This window comes from Amphiura filiformis, chromosome 17 (assembly GCF_039555335.1).
Source record: "Amphiura filiformis chromosome 17, Afil_fr2py, whole genome shotgun sequence".
NCBI lineage: Eukaryota > Metazoa > Echinodermata > Ophiuroidea > Amphilepidida > Amphiuridae > Amphiura > Amphiura filiformis.
Genome location: NC_092644.1, coordinates 22,280,532 through 22,300,293, shown reverse-complemented (window position 1 = coordinate 22,300,293; position 19,762 = coordinate 22,280,532). Strand labels below are relative to the sequence as shown.

The 19,762-nt window shown below is 36.0% G+C and overlaps 1 protein-coding gene across 11 annotated transcripts in view; it reads left to right on the top strand.

Moving 5' to 3' along the window:
- LOC140137473 (uncharacterized) overlaps positions 1-19,762 on the top strand; it is a 63,181-nt gene that overhangs the window by 18,266 nt on the left and 25,153 nt on the right. Inside the window, exon 4 of one of the 11 annotated variants that reach the window (XM_072159181.1) lies at positions 16,567-17,048. The exons of 6 other annotated variants lie outside the window; for them this stretch is intronic. In XM_072159181.1, the coding sequence (XP_072015282.1) occupies positions 16,567-16,992 (426 nt within the window). In that variant the 3' untranslated portion in view covers positions 16,993-17,048. Of the gene's footprint in view, positions 1-1,918; positions 2,948-9,203; positions 10,024-14,840; positions 15,485-16,566; positions 17,049-19,762 lie in introns of those variants that run through there. 4 more of the 11 variants (XM_072159174.1, XM_072159168.1, XM_072159176.1 and 1 more) reach the window with 4 other exon arrangements.

The following is a 19,762-nucleotide window of genomic DNA, read 5'->3' as shown; positions in this document are numbered from 1 at the left end:
GTAAAAAATAGTGTAAATTGCAAATTTCTATGCGGCGCTTCACGCGAAATAAACCCGCGCCTATGAGGCAATTTTCTTTGCCTCTCACTTACCCCCCTCGTCAAAAAGTCAAGGTAGCCTACGCTACTATGAGAAATGGACTACAAACTGCTTCAATTGGGTCTTCATATTATGGAACATAGTTTTCAACAGTGTAATAAGTGTCCACTAATTGCCTTCAGTTGGCGCCGACGACTCCAGACCACCCATGGCAAAGCGCGACGAGAGGCACGCTTCGCGGACGTATGCCTATCCCCCACGCAAAGTTTTCTTCTGGCCTCATATTTCACCGATGGCATATCTCTACACACCACCCTTGAAGCATTTCTTACCGATCCCTTGGCCCTAGAATTAGAAATTACCAACTCACATGTGTCGTCATTCAGTACTGCAATAACTCATCAGTGATTCTAGACAATATCGCAATCTGTGCAATTTATACGCTGGCGGTGTGTATATTATTTTTATTTTTAAATTATGTTACAATGCTACGGGCGACTTCACTTCAACATACATTTATGTTAATGCATTTTATGTTACATAATTTCTGGACGGATCGTACACATATTGCCCCCTGTAGCCCATGACCTTTGACCTCTGGGGTCGGGGGTACCCTAGGAAACTTTGAGGGGTCATGGGCCATCATTGTACCAAGTATGGGCCCCTAGGCTACTTTAGTTTCTGAGCTAGAGGAGTGCAAAGGAAGCGTGAGAAGAAGGAGGAGAAGGAGAAGAAGGAGAAGGAAAAGGAGAAAACTAAACAGAACAAATACAATATCTATGCCCCGTTGCACGGGCATAGATAATTAATAACCGCCCATCCAATGTTGTCAACATACGTCCAGTAAGCTTACCTGTCGAGTGATATTACATGCATGCATGTGGGAAAATGAGCATCAAAATTAAATTATGACGCTATTTCATAGTGGGCAGATGTATAGATATTAAAAATACTTCACAATAACCATCTGCAAATGCCTTTAAAAGGCCAAATTTGAGGCAATTTTGTCTCAAAATCATATTTTTTATGGCGGCGGCCATCTTTATTCACAGTTAGTGCGCCCTCAAAATTGTTTTATATAGACACATTTTATGAGGGCGCACTAACTGTGAGTAAATAAATACTTTCAGACGGTGATTGATGACTATTTAACAATGTTAAAAATAAGCGCCCACCCAAAATGACTTTGTTAAGTGCCCTGGGCGCTTATTGGAATGAATACGGTAGTATAAAACTCATTGTTAGGTATGGTTACATCATTTTATCCAATATACTGTAAAGATTCGCATTGGCACACTGGGGCTCCTTTGCTTTGAGGTAAATTTCCTGTGCAAATAGAGAGCTCCCTCCTCTGAAATTCCAACTAGAAGTCGCAGATGATCTTAACAACAAGGCACTCCATACCCACAATGACTACCTCTATACCTGGGGCTTAATACATTTCCACTGTATGCCAGTGAATTTGTCATGCACCTAGGGCCTTAAAAAATTGTTTAATATTGGCGTAACAGTCAAAGAAAAGTAGGGCAGGTTGCAGGTCAGGAATTATGTTCTTTCCTAAACAAATACAGTTTTTGTCACTTTCCAATAATTTGTCACTATTGGGCTATTCCAGTTGAAATTTTGACACACCCTATTGAAAACATGACCTTGATCTCTTGCACCGGGGGGAGGGAGATTTAAATGATAAATGTAATAACCTATAATTGGTCTTCCATAGGGAGTGTATGGATTTTTTCAACTGGAATACCCCCAATGCACCAAAATGGAAAATTTGTGTGCTTTTTCCAACCACATTTTATTTTCATCACAAAAATTAGGGTAGGTCCAGTTGCGCCAATATAACATTTTTTTTTCTTTCTTGGCCTTGTTTGTTCAGGTGTCACAGGTGCAACTTCAAGATTGGGAAATACAACGTGGTAACCACAAAATTTATAAACGTCATGCTCATAAATGCAGTACAACAAAGGAACTTCTTACGTCAGCTTTACTCCTAAGTCCAGGACCAGTGTGTTCTTATTCCTCACTCAAGTATAGAGGACCACCAACGTTAAGTAAAATTACCATGCAAGACTTCAATGCTGCAGCTAGCACACTGGAAGCCGAGAACCTAGGAAGTCAAGTTGAAATAGAAAAGGGCACGGGAAGGATTATGTTTGTCAAGCATGCGCCCTCTGTAGTGGACCCGGTTCTACGAAGAATGCCTAATGTGTGTACACCCGATGAATATGCTGGCAGATTTGCAATTAAAGTGTCTACTAGAATCACACAGCATGTTCGACGGTATCTGGTGGATAGGGGATATGTGACAGAGGAACAGATGAGATATACGTGATTGCCCCAACGTATAAATGGACATTTTGATACTAGCATTTTCACACATACAATTATTTTCACATACAATGTAGGGTAGGGTTACTGCATAGGAAACGGGATCTATATCTATGCATTAGGCTATTCCAGTTGAAATCCACTACCCCTGTGGAAGATTTTGGAAATACCTTCCCCAGGGGGAGTAAGTTTTTCCAATATAATTGGTCAGAGTTAATCATTTTGAAACCCATACTCCAACTGTATTATGGCTTTACCTATCACAACTGGAGTATTTCAAATGGAAGTATTACCCATTGTCTATTCTATTTGAAACTAATACTCCCTCTGTGGAAGACTTTAACTAAATCTTCCACAGGGTAGTGTGGATTTTAAATGGAATAGCCCATTGAAATGTGATCTCTTCCTGTGTGTGCGCACTCCGCACAAACCACATTGCATCATGGGTTCCATACACACACATGGCAGCATGTCATGAGCACCCTAAACGGGCTGTTAGGCTCAGTATTACACCAGAGGATGATTTAAGCACTTCCCACCACGCCACTGTGTTGACTTGCGTTAGCACAGCTGTGTGAGTGAACATGACACCACTGCGCCACATTGACGGACATGGTTAAATTTGAATTTGGACTGATATATTTACAATAAAAGTTTACGCATTCACAATGCTGGTCAATTTCACATTTTATGTTACCTACAGAAGGTGTGAATTATCCTTCATGCATACATCACTTTAGATCTGAAATCGACTAAGTAATAATGACACACGCACAATTCTTAAACAACATCTTTTGCACAGAATTCAATGGGATTTGAAAAGTAAAGTGGCAGTTGAAACTCTGGTGATAACACGTTTGCAGTGCATGATGGGGCTTCCTTAAATCATCCTCTGGTATTACACAAACAAAAAACATCCATACATGTACTACTAAGCAATTATTTTCCCAGATGCTGATCCAAGTGCCATTATCACAGTTGTTTGATGTGATCATTTATTAATTTTCTAACAAAATATTATTATAATGTTCAATAGACCTGAATAATACCAACAACTATCACACTAATAAACTGTATATACACATATATTTTGTATTAATTTTTAACATCGTTTTTTGTTTCTATATTAAATTTTTCATCTTTTTCTGCTTTTTTGTGGTAATTTTAATTCTATATTGTACATTTGTGTGCAAATTGAGGGTGCTATTTACATATATTTTAAATTTAAATTAGCCAAGTAATATGAGTTATACCTTACATTTTAGGTTAAATCGTTTTTTTTTTTTTTTTTTATCATTTGTTAGTCTGTTTGCTGATGTTCCAATACCATATTACATGCAAACACCATCATTGTTCAACTTTTCTTTAAAATGACTAAGTTTCACATGGCATCAAACATTTGTGATTTATACAGGGATTTATAGACACTTTCTATTTACTTGAGAGATCGCATTGATGTGGCTCCTGTGAAGTCGCCCATAGTCACACAGATTATGCCAACTTGTGTAATCTCAACTGGTTCATATTGTTGTTATTTTTGCACTACCAACAGACAGTAAAGTATTAACCATTCCTATTCAACCCATGTAGTACTATTCGCGATTTCCCAAGCTTGAGCAATGACCAAAGCAATAACAGTTTCGCACTGTTAAGAAATTGGTAATAATAAGGGACAGGTATATGTCTCATTTATGCCCACCATCACGATATGCTAATTAGGGTCAGGGGATACCGGAGTTAGCATAATAGTTATTGTGATGGGTAGGGTTAGTAACCCCTGACCCTAATTAGCATATATTGTGATGGTTTGTCTTAAATGAGACATTTATTTACCTGGATACAGATGGTTGGATTTTTTTAACATGTATCAAAAGGCTTAATGACACTTTGGGAGACCCCAGCAGAAACACATGACCTATTTCCGGATAACTTTTTATATTTTTATGTAGTGTAGACCTAGGCTAATCTCCCATAGCTTAACAAAATTTGTCCCAGTTTTCTTTCTTTACTTGTGACAAGACCAAATGTCCAATTGTTAACGGAAATTTGTCAACCTAACAAAAGTGACTAATTTGTTTTGTTTACAAAATAAAACCAGATCAGCTCTGAGTATTCTGTTCAATATTTTATGAACACATGTTAGTACAAGATCCAAGAAATCCAAGATTTACCTAAATAATTTCTAACATGAAAAAATTTTGAGCACTTGAAAATTATGTTTCGGACGTTACATTTTCCGTTAACAATCTTGCTCTATTTTTAACATGGTCTAAGTGATTGTTTTATCATGTAAAACATACACAAATACTTTAAATGTTTGCCTCAGGGCAATATAAATAATTGCAAGTGCAAATTTTGTATCAGTTGAATGTTTACAAATTATGGTGAAGCATTACTTAAATGGGTCTCATTTTCCGTTAACAGTTTTGTAACATCCGAAAGAATACATATTGTCTTATAATTATGTGAAGAACAATACTAGCTTTGAATTTTCATTATTAAGTTGAAGTAGACATGACAACAAGTATCTAAATGAAAAATGATTTCACTTCCTCTTGACTTTATGTAAAATGTTGGCCACACAACATTTCCGTTAACAATGGTAACATCCGAATCAAATGTAACATCCGAGACAGAAAGAGTGACATTTTGTTGAAGAAATTTAATTAGAGGGAAATAAAAAGGTCAAAGGGAGTGGAAATCATGGGAAGGCCATAGTAGAAATATTTTTACCATACCCAGGTTTGTTCTTTGAGTGTACAAACCATTAACATGTCAAGTTTGTTTCGGATGTTACAAGGCAAAATGTTAACGGAAAGTGAGGCCAATAACAGGGCATTGTAAGAAGATTTTAGAATATACACTTAAATGAATGTGAATTTCTAGTAAATATGGTGTACACTCTCATTTTCCTAATATTGCTGACTCCATTTCACCTTTGTAAACCTTGCTAGTGGAAAAAATTACAAGTTGTTAGCTCTACAATATCTATTGTCTCTATGCATGACACATAAGATAAAAAGCAACATAATTAATTTGGTTCACTCCTTTCAAATTAATTTCATTACTGACATATATACACATGTCCTAAGATATTTATTTTAAATTTGAAAAGCAACTTACACTGAATATTTCTCCATTACACTAGCAAAATACTTTGATTTAAAATGTGTTTCGGATGTTACCCATTTTTTGTTAACAAGTCCAAAATGAAGTTGTAATTTCAATAAACTTTATAATATTTTAGCATTAGATGATATCTAACACCTATTGAAAATAATTAAGTAGCAATTTTGTCATAATCATTTATTTCAAAATTGAAAAAAGCTGCATTTTCATAAAAAAGTGAACATTTTAACATTTTAACATAAAATATATTTATAGTATGTACATGTGTTAGGCCTATATTGGAATCACTATGCACATATACCAGAAACGAAGCAGGAGAAATACTTACTATGCTTCATACAGCTTCATTATGTCCGATAAAACAATAAATTATCGATGGAAACAAATTAACTACTAAGAAAAATACTCTTACAACAGAACAAGTTTCATGGGAATTATTTGTTAACACAGACTTTATGAGCTGTTTTAATACGATCAGTTTTTGCATATTTTATATGTGTGCAAATGATAAATGATTGTGCCTTACATAAAAATTTTTATGAGTGTCCATCATGGCAACATACCTGTTGTATATAATGATCTCATGTTTGTTTAAAATTCAACTTCCAACCATCAAACTTTGTAAAAATGTTAACATCATGTAACATCCGAATCACTGCCTTTAATTATACACGTATTTGTACATATTTTGAATCATTTGAATAATTTCAACAGGTTTCTGATTCAAAGTGATTGATATTATGCTAAAATAATGAAATGTCCCAAATGTTTCCCTCAATAAGTTCAATTAGATTGCAATTGCATGTTAACGTAATGTAACATCCGAAACACTTTTAAGTTGGGAAGACGTAAAAGAAAGCCTGATTATGATTGTAAGAAAGGTGTAGCCCTTTGTATTATCAACTTAATGCTTCAGGGTGCTAATTAATTTGGTTTATTATGATGTCCAGTGCACATTTACAATAAGGATGTGGGTAACAATGTATATGAATAAATGCCATATCAGTACATGTATACATCCAAATTAAAAAGATTTCTTCAGTAAGATGACAATATCATTTAATGATGGTTAGATTTTCAAGTGATAGGTTTAATCATCTGACAGTGATTATCATTTACATTTTTGAACTAATATGAGCTTAGAAATAGGGCCAGATACCTGCAAATAATGCATGTTAACCAAATAATGTAACATCCGAAACCCACGAGTATCTAGAGTTACATTTTTACTATAAAGGCATTATCAAACTTATTTTGATATGTCAGTACTTGGTTATCATTACCTTGTTCACATATGGATTAGCAATATATGTGGATGAAATTAATTACATTTAGAGCATATTTTTGACCACCAAACCTGCTATTTTGCCCATTTTTCAGTTTCATATGCCTGAAAAGTTACCTAAAAGTGATCGCAGAATGGCCATATTTGGTCAATAGTAACTTGGACTCATTATTTTCCTATGACAACTAATTTGGTAACTAATGGGCATTACAGTAAGCAATATCTAGCTTTGGCAACAAGTTGCTTTTTTATGAAAAAATCTCATTTGGCCAAAGGGTCTCACGAAGTTTACAGACCAAATGAACAGAATTAAGCTCCAAGTTTTGTATTTTCATAAAATTCAAGTCATCTGCTTTGAGAAATGACATATTTTAAGTGTCTTCTGTCAATTTCATTTTTACCCTCTCAGTTCACACTTTTGATACATGTTAAAAAAACCAGAGCCATGCTATTCGTCATTGGCTATTCTTGTTGAAATCCATACACCCTATATGGAAGACAGGGCCTTAATTTTTCACATGTACAGAGTCATTCCATGTCAAATCAACCAATGGGTTGGCAGGTCACCCCCTCAGATTTCGCTGAAAATCATTTCTAGCATACCTCTATGGTAATAATGAACACATGGAAAAATTAGCGCTCAACTCCAAGCGGTTTGAATCTGACTTGTCAAAATTCACCAGACCCCCCCTTTTTGCTCTCATGAGTCGCGTCGTTGAATTTATAGCGTTTTGGAACACTCATATTTTGACTTTAGGAAAAAGATATTAAGCTGAAAATTGCTACCTAGAGTGACTTTTACCCAAATAAGCAGAATCTGGCCTTAAAAACAGTGTAGTGCTTCCACTTTAAAAGTTATGGGTCTCCCAAAACCCCTTTTCGTTTTGTCATATTTCACACACGGTTTCCAGAGTCCTTCGTACTCTTAAATAGATATCAGAGAATGTTCAAACTTCATATTTATGCTTAATAGGCTAATATGTCTCCCCTGAAACATTAACAGACCATGGACACCTTTAATTAGGTATTGGCTTGGACCCAAAGTTTGCTCTGCAAAATGAAATCCTGAAAACACGCCCTACCAGTTGACCTTTGACCCTGCAGATGAAATCCGACACACTTGAAACTTACACAACACATACTTACCATCTACCTATACCAAATCTTAAATATGTAACTCCACCCCTTCTTGGTTAGAGTGGATTATGAAATTTAGGTATTTTGCCAAATTTTACACACATTGATATAGGATGCTGGCTAATCTCTGTCAAAAAGTGTGAAATTTGTGAATTTTGAAAAGTGGAGTTACAAAGCTAAGATTTGGTACAGATGTAGAATAAGTGTTTTAGCATTCATGGTGTAATTTTCAAGTTTGTCGGAATTCATCTGCGGGGTCAAAGGTCAACTGGTGGGGACGGTGTTTTCAGGCTTTCATTCTGCGGAGCAAACTTTGGGTCCAAGCCACAATTTAATCAAAGGTATCAGTGGTCTGTTGTTGTTTCAGGGGAAAGATATTGGCCTATTAAGCATTTTTATGAAGTTTGAACATTCTCTGATATCTATTTAAGAGTACGAGTGGGGTCTGGAAACTGAACACGGTGAAATATGACAAAACAAATAGGGGTTTTGGGAGACCCATAACTTTTAAAGTGGAAGCACAACACTGTTTTTAAGGCCAGATTCTGCTTATTTGGGTGAAAGTCACTATAGGTAGCAATTTTCAGCTTAATATCTTTTTCCTAAAGTCAAAATATGAGTGTTCCAAAACGCGACAAACTCAACGACGCGACTCGCGAGAGCAAAAAGGGGGGGTCTGGGTGAAATTTTGACAAGCCGTATCTCCGAAACCGCTTGGAGTTGAGCGCTAATTTTTTCCATGTGTTCATTATTGCCAAAGAGGTATGCTAGAAATGATTTTCAGCAAAATCTGAGGGGGTGACCTGCCAAGATTTTCAGCAAATTGGTTGATTCGATATGGAATGACTCCACAAGGAGTGCAAATTTCAAATGGGATTAGTTTATTACCTGAATTGGGCTGTTCCATTCGTGAGATATGTCGGTGGTATTCAACTTAACAATCGCAATTCTCTTTGTCAAAAGTGGCACTTGCCACCACACCCAGATGGCTGATGGCATCAGATCATCTGTGATCAGATGTAGGAGAACTTGGTCAATTTGGAAACTGTTTTATGATTAGAAGTGACACTTGACCCCAGATCAGTGCGCACACCATAGATTCAAAATATTATGGCTGCAAGCCGCCCACACTGTCCAGAAATACAAGTTTGTTTGCATAGATATAATAGTTGGTGTTCTAGTTGCATGCCTATTCATGTGAGTTCAGTGTGGTTTTAGAACTTAGAACTTAGAAAATCTGTGTATGTCCCTTTTAATGTAAATTATATTTCTCTACCTACAGGATGGGGATACCAACAGTACATGTTTACACTACAATGGTGACCTATCCACTCCCATATTATGTATTGATGGAGAGCGTTTTACTCCTCTGGAAGCAGTCAGCCTCCTTTTGAATGCCAGTGATAAACCACGGTGCACTAAAGTGCCCTTGAGCGTTAAACAGAACTTGGCTTTCTTGATCGACACCTCATATTTAACAGATTTGCGGGAGGTTAAGAATGATATGAATGGTGTGTATGAAAAATCATTAAGGCTGGGTATTTGGACAGTTAACGTGTCTGATGAAGGGTGCTCTATTGCGGAGAGAAGAAAGGTCAAGGTTTTGCAACCAAATCAAGTATACCTTCATTTGAATACCAAATGCAATCATGCAGGGTTGTACAGGTCAATATTTTGTCTGAAAGATGCGAACGACCAAGTTGTGAATTCGGTGTGTCTTCTGCAGTACTGTACAGACAAGGAACAGGTAGAATTTGATGTGAAAGCACATGGCAACAGGAAACATGGCAACCAACCCTACTTTCCTGCAAAAAAAGTAATAAAAAGTGATAAATAATGATGAATGTAGATGCGTTGTGATTTATACGCAGAGGCATAAACCCGCAAGCAGCAGCACACTTCATTTGTTGACCACTGTACATAGCCCAAGACATGACACACCATATAAAACAACAATCATGGACTTGCAGCTAAGAAACACACATCCTGTGCATACCACAGTAAACCATCACAGCCAGGACCAGCTCCCTGAGTATGGGTAACAGAGATAAGAAGCGCTAAGCACAAGTACATTTAGATCCATAACCAGGGGATTTCCGAATTAAATGATTGGCAATTCTTTTGGAGACCGTTCTTTTGTTATTTGTGCACCTAAACTTTGGAACAAGCTTACTACTCATATCAAAAACTGTACTATTCTGGACTCTTTTAAAGGGCAGGTCTATAGCAAAAACAAGTTTATCTCTATTTGAAGAGAATAATTATTACATTACAAGTTGACACTTGTTGCAATTTTTTTGTGCGTATTTCTCCTGAAAAAGGAGAAATTGTGTGGGTAAAGTTCAGCCTCGTATGTGTTCTTCCCCCGTTTGAAGCGTACATGTTCTCTCCTGCTTGACTGATGACGTAGGTAAATGAAGCGGACACTTTATCGTGCTCTCATCATACAATCACACTCACTTTGACAAGTTTGACATTAGCAACAATGAGTTGTAGCCTACTATCACTAATACCATAACAATGCTGCATAACAATATGCACACTATTGTTCTCTTTCGGGAACAAAGCCCACACAGTAATTGTTACTATGCGTTTGCTTTGTAATATTTCATCCAACTGAAACTATAGATCAGATACATGAGTTTGTGGACTAACACAGTTTATATGAAATTCAGATGAAATTCAGAATTTCTAAGCTCAAATTATGTATTTATTTTTTAGGCCTAATATTTCTCATGATATTGATATACAAATATCACAATTGTCTAATATATAAAAAAGAAGCGGCTGATTTTATCCATATGTTTAAAAAACATGAAATTTGTAATACTTAATTTGGAATTTTTTTTCTGTGAACAGTAACAGTATACGTTCTGTCCATTGAGAGCGTTTATAGTCCCTTTTCTCAAAGCGGGCACATCTCATATCATGACGTCACCGGTTTTCTAGGCCAAATCTGTCTCGCTCAAGGAACTCACCGCTTAAGTTGGTTTTTGGAATATCAATTTTAAACGCCTTATTTTCTCAAAAAGGAGTCATTTTCATTGTCCTCATAATATTAGCTTGCCAATGATATGATGTTGTTTTTGCTATAGACCTGCCCTTTAAATCTATGATAAAAACACATCTGTTTATAAATATCGCTTTTGCTGATGAAATGTAGTGTAGAATGTTTTTTCTTAATATGGTATTTGTATTTTCTGTATTATGCTCTGTTCATCATATTCCTGTTTGTGTTCATTTTCCTATTGTTGGGCAGTGAGATGCTCTGATGGATTCTTGCACATTATAAACTTCCATTATTATTATTTTTATTATTATTAAACTTGTATCACCAAACACCTTACCACACGGTTGTTTGATGTGATCATTTATTAATTTTTCTAACAAAACATTATTATTATGTTCAATTCTAGACCTGAATAATACCAACAGCTATCACACTAATAAACTATACAGATTATACACACATATATTTTGCAACCATTTTTAAATTTTAACATAGATTTTCATTTCTATATCAAATAATTCATCTTTTTCTGCTTTTTTGTAGTACATGTAATTTTAATTCTATAAACTGTATATTTGTGTGCAAATTGAGGGTGCTATTTACATATATTTTAAATTTTGAATTAGCTAGATAATATGAGTTATACTTATCGTTTCATGATAAAAAGTTTTTTTGAAAATACCATTGTCATTTGTTAAAGTCTGTTTGCTGATGTCCTAATACCAATTTACAAGTGTCTACCCCTTGTTAAGATACAAACAAGAAGTTAGATAAATAGCGCCATCATTGTTCAACTTTTCGTAAAAATGACTCGGTTTTACATGCCATCAAACAATCGTGACCAGTTGAACTAACTTGAATTGAATACCTGAGTGGAAGAAGGGCCCAACTCCATCAAAACTGTTTTTGAGATATTAAGAAAAAACTTAATATTTTGAAAAGTTTTATAGACAGAATGTTTTCATCTTCAGGGGACCTTCAATACATGAACATACAATATTACATACATTCGAAATTATATATGATGTTTCCATGGCAATGGTACAGGTCTTAATATGAGCTGGAGTTGCAAGTACCAGTTCCGTAAGAAGATGTGTTATAAATAGTTATAGAAATCCATTAATTGCACAAGTAGAAGCATGTAACATGTTAGCAAGAAAGTTTATTGTAGTGAAAAGCAGATTTCATGGATGAACCAAATTCCTCTTTAACCCAATATTTGGGGAAGAAGGGCCCAACTCCATGGAATTGGGCCCTTCTTCCATGAAAACCATGATTAATTGTACATGGAAGACTATTTAGAGCATGGATTTTGGCTCATCTTTCACACACAAGGAAGAACAGTCTGCTGGCAATAAAATGATGGGTCTAACTCATTTTTGTAAAAAATTGGACTTGGGCCCTTCTTCCACTCAGGTATTCAATTCTCGCTATTCGCAATAAGGGCGCCGCCAGCGGTTTGCGATGATCGTGATGTATCATGGGATGTAATCGTGATGTATCATGGGAAAAGGTCGACATCCAAGTCCGCGCAATACGAATATTACCATGCTATTACATAGGAACACGTGACAATATTTTTTTAGTTTGTCAAAATAAAGGTGTTACACGCGAATCGATACTCAATAATACTTAATAATGTGATTTGAAATGTGCATAATTAATTTTTTCTCTATCGATTTGCGTGTAATACCGTTATATTGACAAGCTAAAAAATATTGTCACATGTTCCTATGTAATAGCATGGTAATATTCAGATATGCGCTGACTTGATGTCGACCTTTTCCCATGATACATCAATATCGCAAATCTGCTGGCGGCGCTTCTTTATTGCGTAATAACGAGAATTGAAAGGCGAACACTTAAACAGCCAGCTGAGATTCCACAAGGGAAACAGCATCTATTATATACCAAAGAAAATACCGGATAAAAGCACAACTTTAAGCAAGTCACAAAGACTTGGTTGCATACCTAAGACAAATGGAAGAGTCACCAATACCGTATCAGCTGGTATAGCAGGAATAGTGATATTCAATTTGAGTGATTTTAGCTGTTTATCCTCAGTTTTGAACAGCTACACAAACATCTGAAACCTGAGGCAAACATATTTTTGTGAGCTTTTAAAGATGCAGACCCTGAAATCTATTGTGAAAATAAAGACCTCAAAAATGTCTCCAGGAATTTTTTTCAGGGGGGGGCAAAATTTTGCACAAAATTGCTGCAAAAAGTGGAAAGGTACATGATGTTTGGGGTTCACCTCAAAAGTGGGGGAAAACTGGGGGGGGGGGGGCAAGAAAAATATTTGGCGGAGGGGGAAATGCCCCTTGCCTCCCCCTTCAAGGTTGCTTGTTGCCGGTTCATTGTAAATCAAACCCTGAATTGGTCGCTATGAAATAACACATGGTTCTAAAAGTAGCACAAAATCTTACCATATTAGCTAAGCAATCTACTCTTTTGTGTACAGATAGACGAAGTTTAACAGATCAAAATTGGTGTTTTTACACCAAATCGTTGTAGATTTCTTGACTGTCTTCATTTCGTAAAAATGATACTTTTGTCGAGCATGAATAATAAAACTTACCGTCAATGATATGTATACGCTGGAACTGGGCGTTTTCATGTTTAGACATGAAATTAGGATTTACCTGTAGCTTTTAAGGATTACTTCAAGAAATCAGAAATTCGTAATTACAAAATAAGACACGCCAATGATTTTCAATTAATAAGAAACCTTTTCAGAACAAGTGGCCCGTTCTTTGGAATTTGTTACCAAAAACAATAAAAGAAATTTCTGTGAAACATTTTCACATCCAATTTATGCAGCACCTCTGACATACCTACATACAATTTCATCCCAGATCTTTGAGCCAGTCCTTGCTGTGTCTTATTTTTTGTTTTTTCTATGTTATTGATTGTTAGTGTAACTCTAGTTCTTCTATTTATTGTAATATATCTTCATGCGTAGGGTAATTATCAGGCCGCCTTGGCTTTCCAGCCTACTCCTCCATAAGGTTTTATTATTGTTTGTCATTGCGATGTATAATATGGAAATAATAAATTGAAATTAAATAAAGAATTTAAGGCACTTTAATGTTTTCTGAGACTTGTTTTTGTTGGGGGAATAGTGGACACATTATCTTGGATTTTTTCACCACTCACAGGCAAAATTGTATTTTATATGCATTTGCATGTTTGATGTACATCCTGGAAACAACTGATCTTGGAATCTCGAGAAAAAGACCCCCAAATTGACCTATAGTTAAGTTCTGATCCCATGGATCCCGCAAATTAAAATTGGGACTGCATACAACCTTTAGTTAAGTTATGGGACACAAATAGTGTAGGTCCTCGTTTAATCTGCTTGTTTTACATGGGTCAAAAGTCAAAGTTGCTCAAATTGTAATAAAATTGTTTCTCTAGCATAGTTTTTAGAAAAAGAACAGTTTGCACTTTCTGTGATGTTAGAGTTAAAAGATCAGTAGGATTCAATGGCCTTTGTATTTTACCATATTCTGAACTTCACATCACAGATAGCGCAAACTATTCTTTTCCAGAATCGATTGAACTTGAAGAACTTCTTGCCTCCACTTGTTGAGCACTCATAACTTGGTAACTGCATTACTCACACATTTTGATATGTTTAAGAGTGAATTTGGAGCATGTTTAATTGTTGTCCCCTGTATGATTCTATAGGGGCTTTTGGTGGACAATATTCACGATCAGCATACCCAAATTAACAAAAATTAGTTTGTGTCTAACTTTTACGCAAACTTGGTGAATGACGCTTTTAAGATAAGCACAAATTTCTAAAATAGAACAAGTCTAATATTAGTACATAGTAAAATAGATCAAAGTATAGATTCACTTTTTATTTTCAGAGTGTCTTAATTTGTTTGTCCAAATTCACAGATGCACACAAAACCACATGATTGGGACACCTCCAGCATATGTAGCAGAAGCAGAGCTAAAGCTAGGAAAAACATGACGAGAAAAGAGCAAATTATGTCAGCCGTACTCCTAACTAGAGGACCAGCATGTTCATACCATTCATTAACACAATCAGGCCCACACTCACTACGTTCTACCAGTAAACAAGAATACAGTATGGCTGCAAATGCACTGGAAATGGAGAAACTTGGAATTCAAGTTGATATAGTAGGACAACGACATAACTTGGTTTTTGTGAAGGAATCGCCCTTATTGGCAAAGCCGATTTTACAAAGATTGTCACACTTGTGTACCCTGGAGGAGTATTTGAGCAGATACCAATGTAAAGTTTCTGTTAAGATCATTAAGAACATCCGCCATCATCTAGTTGCCAACGGATACGCGACTGAAGAACAAATGAGATCTTAAGGCTATAGAGGTAGTCATTGTGACGTCAACGCCGCCATGTTGTGGGTACGGAGTGCCTTGTTGCTATGATCACCGCGTTGACGCTTGACTGAAGAGGTGCGTCACGCGCTGCGACTTCTGCGTAATCGGGGGCATAATGTCTAATGCATGACATGCAGAACGGCAGTACCCACAAGATGGCGGATCCATTGGAAAAGGCTGACGGCCTCTATTGTATGATTTACTCTCACTTTATGGTTTACTCGCACACATGTAAATCATTGACCAGTTTTTTTTATGTCATTTAGGTACAAACAAACACCTTAACATTAACTGTTGAATTTAGGAGGACTATTTTATTGTCTGCAAACTTATACAAAATTGAATGAAATTTGGTATGATTTTTTAAAAGTTACAAAGATCAAACAGATTATGTGGTGTCAAATTGTGTAGCCTACAGCATGTTACACACTCACTTTAAGTGAGTGGTGGTCAGTCTGTGTGTGTCATAGGTCAGTAAGAACCAGCACTGACTGCAGTCTTTTCAATTTGAAGATCATCATGCATGGTTGATTCACATTGCACAAAATTTCATTCGATCATTAACTTCTTGATCAGTCAGATATGTTTATGCACAAGTGCAGTGTCATCCTGCAGCTGAAAAGTTGTGTGTGGTACATGCATTTTTGTACCCAACATATCTAAAGGTCATTCCAAGCAAAAGCGAAAATGAAATGGGGGAAAAGAGAGAGAAAGAAAGAGGGCCTGCACTACTCCTTGTCCATGAGCCCCAAGGCTCTTGCTATGCCCAAGTATTGGGGTTTAAGGAACAGTGTCTAAGGGTTTGAGATCCTAGTTTAGGCAAGGCTGAAAATGAGGATACAGCCTCATGACAGGGAAATTTTGGAATTTGGAAGGAAATTTGCTTCCCGATGTAAGAGATACAAAAGCAGTTATGGACATTTTCCTATCTTGGGGTCAAATTAGGCTTATTCTTCTCAGGAAATAAATATTTTTCCAGCCATGGCTTTTACATGTAGGTCACACCTGACCTGTTAGCATATCAACCATCCTGGATTACTGCTGTTGTTTTTGTTTTTCAAATCCTGATTGTGCATAAAACCCAGTGGAATAGTTTTACTTCTTATCTGCTGTAAAAGGCTACTTTCATTATGTTCTACAAAGCTGATAGAGGTATGCATGTTTTTGATGTTGTAGTTGTATCTCAGTATATTATACAGTGCAAACACAGTTCTTGGAATCAGTACTGAAGTTGTCCCTTTTCCCGTTACATTTACAGGCACCTTACATTTCGCTTCAGGAGCTGAAGTCAGCCCTACTAAAAACACCAGGGCCTGCATCAACATATTCGTCCTTCACACAGTCCGGACCGGTGAGTCTACGCACCATTTCCAAGCAGGACTATCTCCAAGCTGCCTTGTCTCTGCAAGAGGGCAATGTCGTGAATGTTGTCAACATAACGAGTCCTACCGGGGAAGCACGACCGGTCCTTGTGAAAAAACATCCTCAAGAAGTACATCGCATTTTGGATGAGAAACATGATTTGCATTGTCCTAGTGGTATATACACGAAGCGGTTTGGTTTGCCGGTACCTATCAAGGTGATACGTAGTATACGAAAGAAACTTGTTGAACTTGGATATGTCACCGAGAAACAGATGGAATATGTACAGGAGAGGAGAATCAAGTATGGCATCAAGAAGTAGATTCAACTATTTCATTTGAACTCAACACTCCCCCTGTGGAAGATTTAACTATTTGGTTTTCTAAAGAGAAGTATTTGAAACTCACTTGAGTTCGGGAAGATATTTGTAAAGCTATACAGGAGGAGTATGGGTTTTGAAATAATTAACCCTAGCCAATTCCATTTGAAAACATCTCTCTGTTTTGAAGACTTCTTAAATGGGTATGGCATATAATTTTAAGTGAAATAGCCCAATAGTATATTTCCTCAAGAACTTGTGACTTCACTCTTCTTAACTTGACAAGAACATATAGAACTTGAGCCTGATGCGATATTATCATGATTGTCTGAAAAAAAAAGGGTTGACCATGAAATCAGATGTGAACAAAGGTTTAGGGTAGTGTTGTTTATGTGGATAGTAAACCAAAACACAATTTTTTTTTCTTCAGAAAAAATGGTCATGACTAAACTATATCTATGGTAATGTGTCCATTCCAGTAACAGTGAGGCGCCAATGCCAATTTTGTTAAGTAGAAAATAGGTTCTGATCGTCAATATCACGCGGTAGACTTTGTGCGCCATTCTTTTTTGTGTGTGGTTCGGTCCCAGGGTTCAGTCCTACTCAAAAGCTGGATCCAGTTGACATAGTATTATTTGCTTACACATTACATTGCAGTGTGCTATTGAAAAGCATTAACAATACCAAATTAGAGTGACTCATTTAACACATTAATAATATAAATTGCAACATGACCACTACGTCACAAAATATTAGACATGCCTGTTATCTTTTATACGATAATAGGTAGTGAAAACAAGCTCGCTAGCGTCTTCAGCAGATGGTGATGCTGAAGATGCTAGTCGAGCTCCTGAAAACGTTCCAGGTGAGAGAAAAATAGTGTAATGTTGAAGTTAAACTCTTTAATCATTTTATCTACCACTATGTATGAATATCCACTCGTAAACAATTTGTATGTTTTATTCTAATTGTTATTCAATTACAATATTATTTTAATTGCTTTAGAAAAACTATTTTCCAGGAAAAATAACATCACTGTTATCCGGACTTCCCAACAATATTAAATGAATGAAGCCATCAGAAACTTGTCCACAATTTTTTCTTGTACTGAATCACAATATTTCACACTCAGACGCCTACTAATGCGTCATGATTATCGCATCTAAACAAGTATTTCCATGATGAGGCATGCTGTCAAATATCAATGTCTAATATCATCTCATATTTCACACACCCGAAAACCAAGCAAATTATGTGTATTCTTTGTAAGCTACATCCACTGTTATAAGAATGGCAAGTCAATATAAATCTGGCAGTCTGAAAGTTAACTTACTCAGGGCCGTAGAAAGCAGGGCGGCCGGGGATGCCATGGCCGCCCCACTTTTTGAAAATTTGTTATGTTTTTCTTTATATCTTTATTTCAATATGGGCATAGATTTGTAATTTGGCCGCCCCATATTTGTGATGGCCGCCCCACATTTTTCGACCTTGCTACGGCCCTGAACTTACACTTTGTTGTAAAATGTATTTGCATGTAAACTAATGTAGGTTTGATTGTTGTTAATAAACAAACATTTACCAAACATAGCAAATGAGTACCTTTGTCTGTTTGAATGTGAATGTGTAATCATGAATTACTCACAAATCTAGCTTTTATCAAATCAGATAACTTTATAAAACTTAAAACATTAAAAAAATATCTGATAAAATAGCCTATTTTGGTGCTAAGTTCAAATTAATCATAATGCATATTGCAAATCAAATCTCTAAACAATGACAATCCTTTGAAGAGTAATCAAGAAATAACAATGCAATGTTAAGGGATCCAAAATGAGCGTTTATTGCGAATTTTTGATATATAACAGTCCTCGAAGTAAATTATATAAATCTAATGATATATTCTTAAAGTGTATGTAGCAGGGAGGAAAAGCCGACGGTCAATTGAAAATTTTGACCTTTCATATTGAAGATATTGATTTTTTTCCCACAAAGACCTAATTTTTTGGTGTTTTGGGATAAAAAATCCATATCTTCAATACGAAAGGTCAAAATTTTCAATTGATCATCGACTTGGCTTACAAGCTACATGTACATTTTAAGTACATATCATTAGATTTATAAAGTTTACTTCAAGTACTGTTAAATATCAAAAATATCAATTTTAATGATTTGCCATAAAATGTGTATTAAATTGCGAATTTCAAAAAATCAAAATTATTTGATATCAGAATGACATTCTTCATATTCAGAATGCAATTCGATATGTCTGATGTGCTCTAATGTCCCAAAATAAATACTGTCCAAACGTTCATACCCCAGCCCTTAAGAGGGCTTTCTGAATTCAATGCACTCACTCAAACTTGCAATACTATGGGAAATGTTCTTTCACCTAATTATCAATTTATTTGCTATTAAAATAAATGCTGGTAGCTGCATAGTCCAAACAAGTGCGATTGTGAGATATGAACATATCTAATTCAGTACAGTTCCAGATAGTTGAAAGAATGTTGCATACGATCATAAAAGACATGTGATTGACAGTGTCAAAAGCCAACAATAGACCTAAAAGAACCAATAACACAGTTGTGTTTCAAACTTTCAAAGGTGCATTTGCACATCATTAATAGTATTATTGCACATCATTATTTCACTGTGTTACAACCTCAGATTGAACATGTTTGACATTTTGCACATCATGAACTACACTGTACACTATTTTTCAAACTCAGATGGCATAGGTTTGAAAATGTGCATATCACCTAGTAATTTGCTC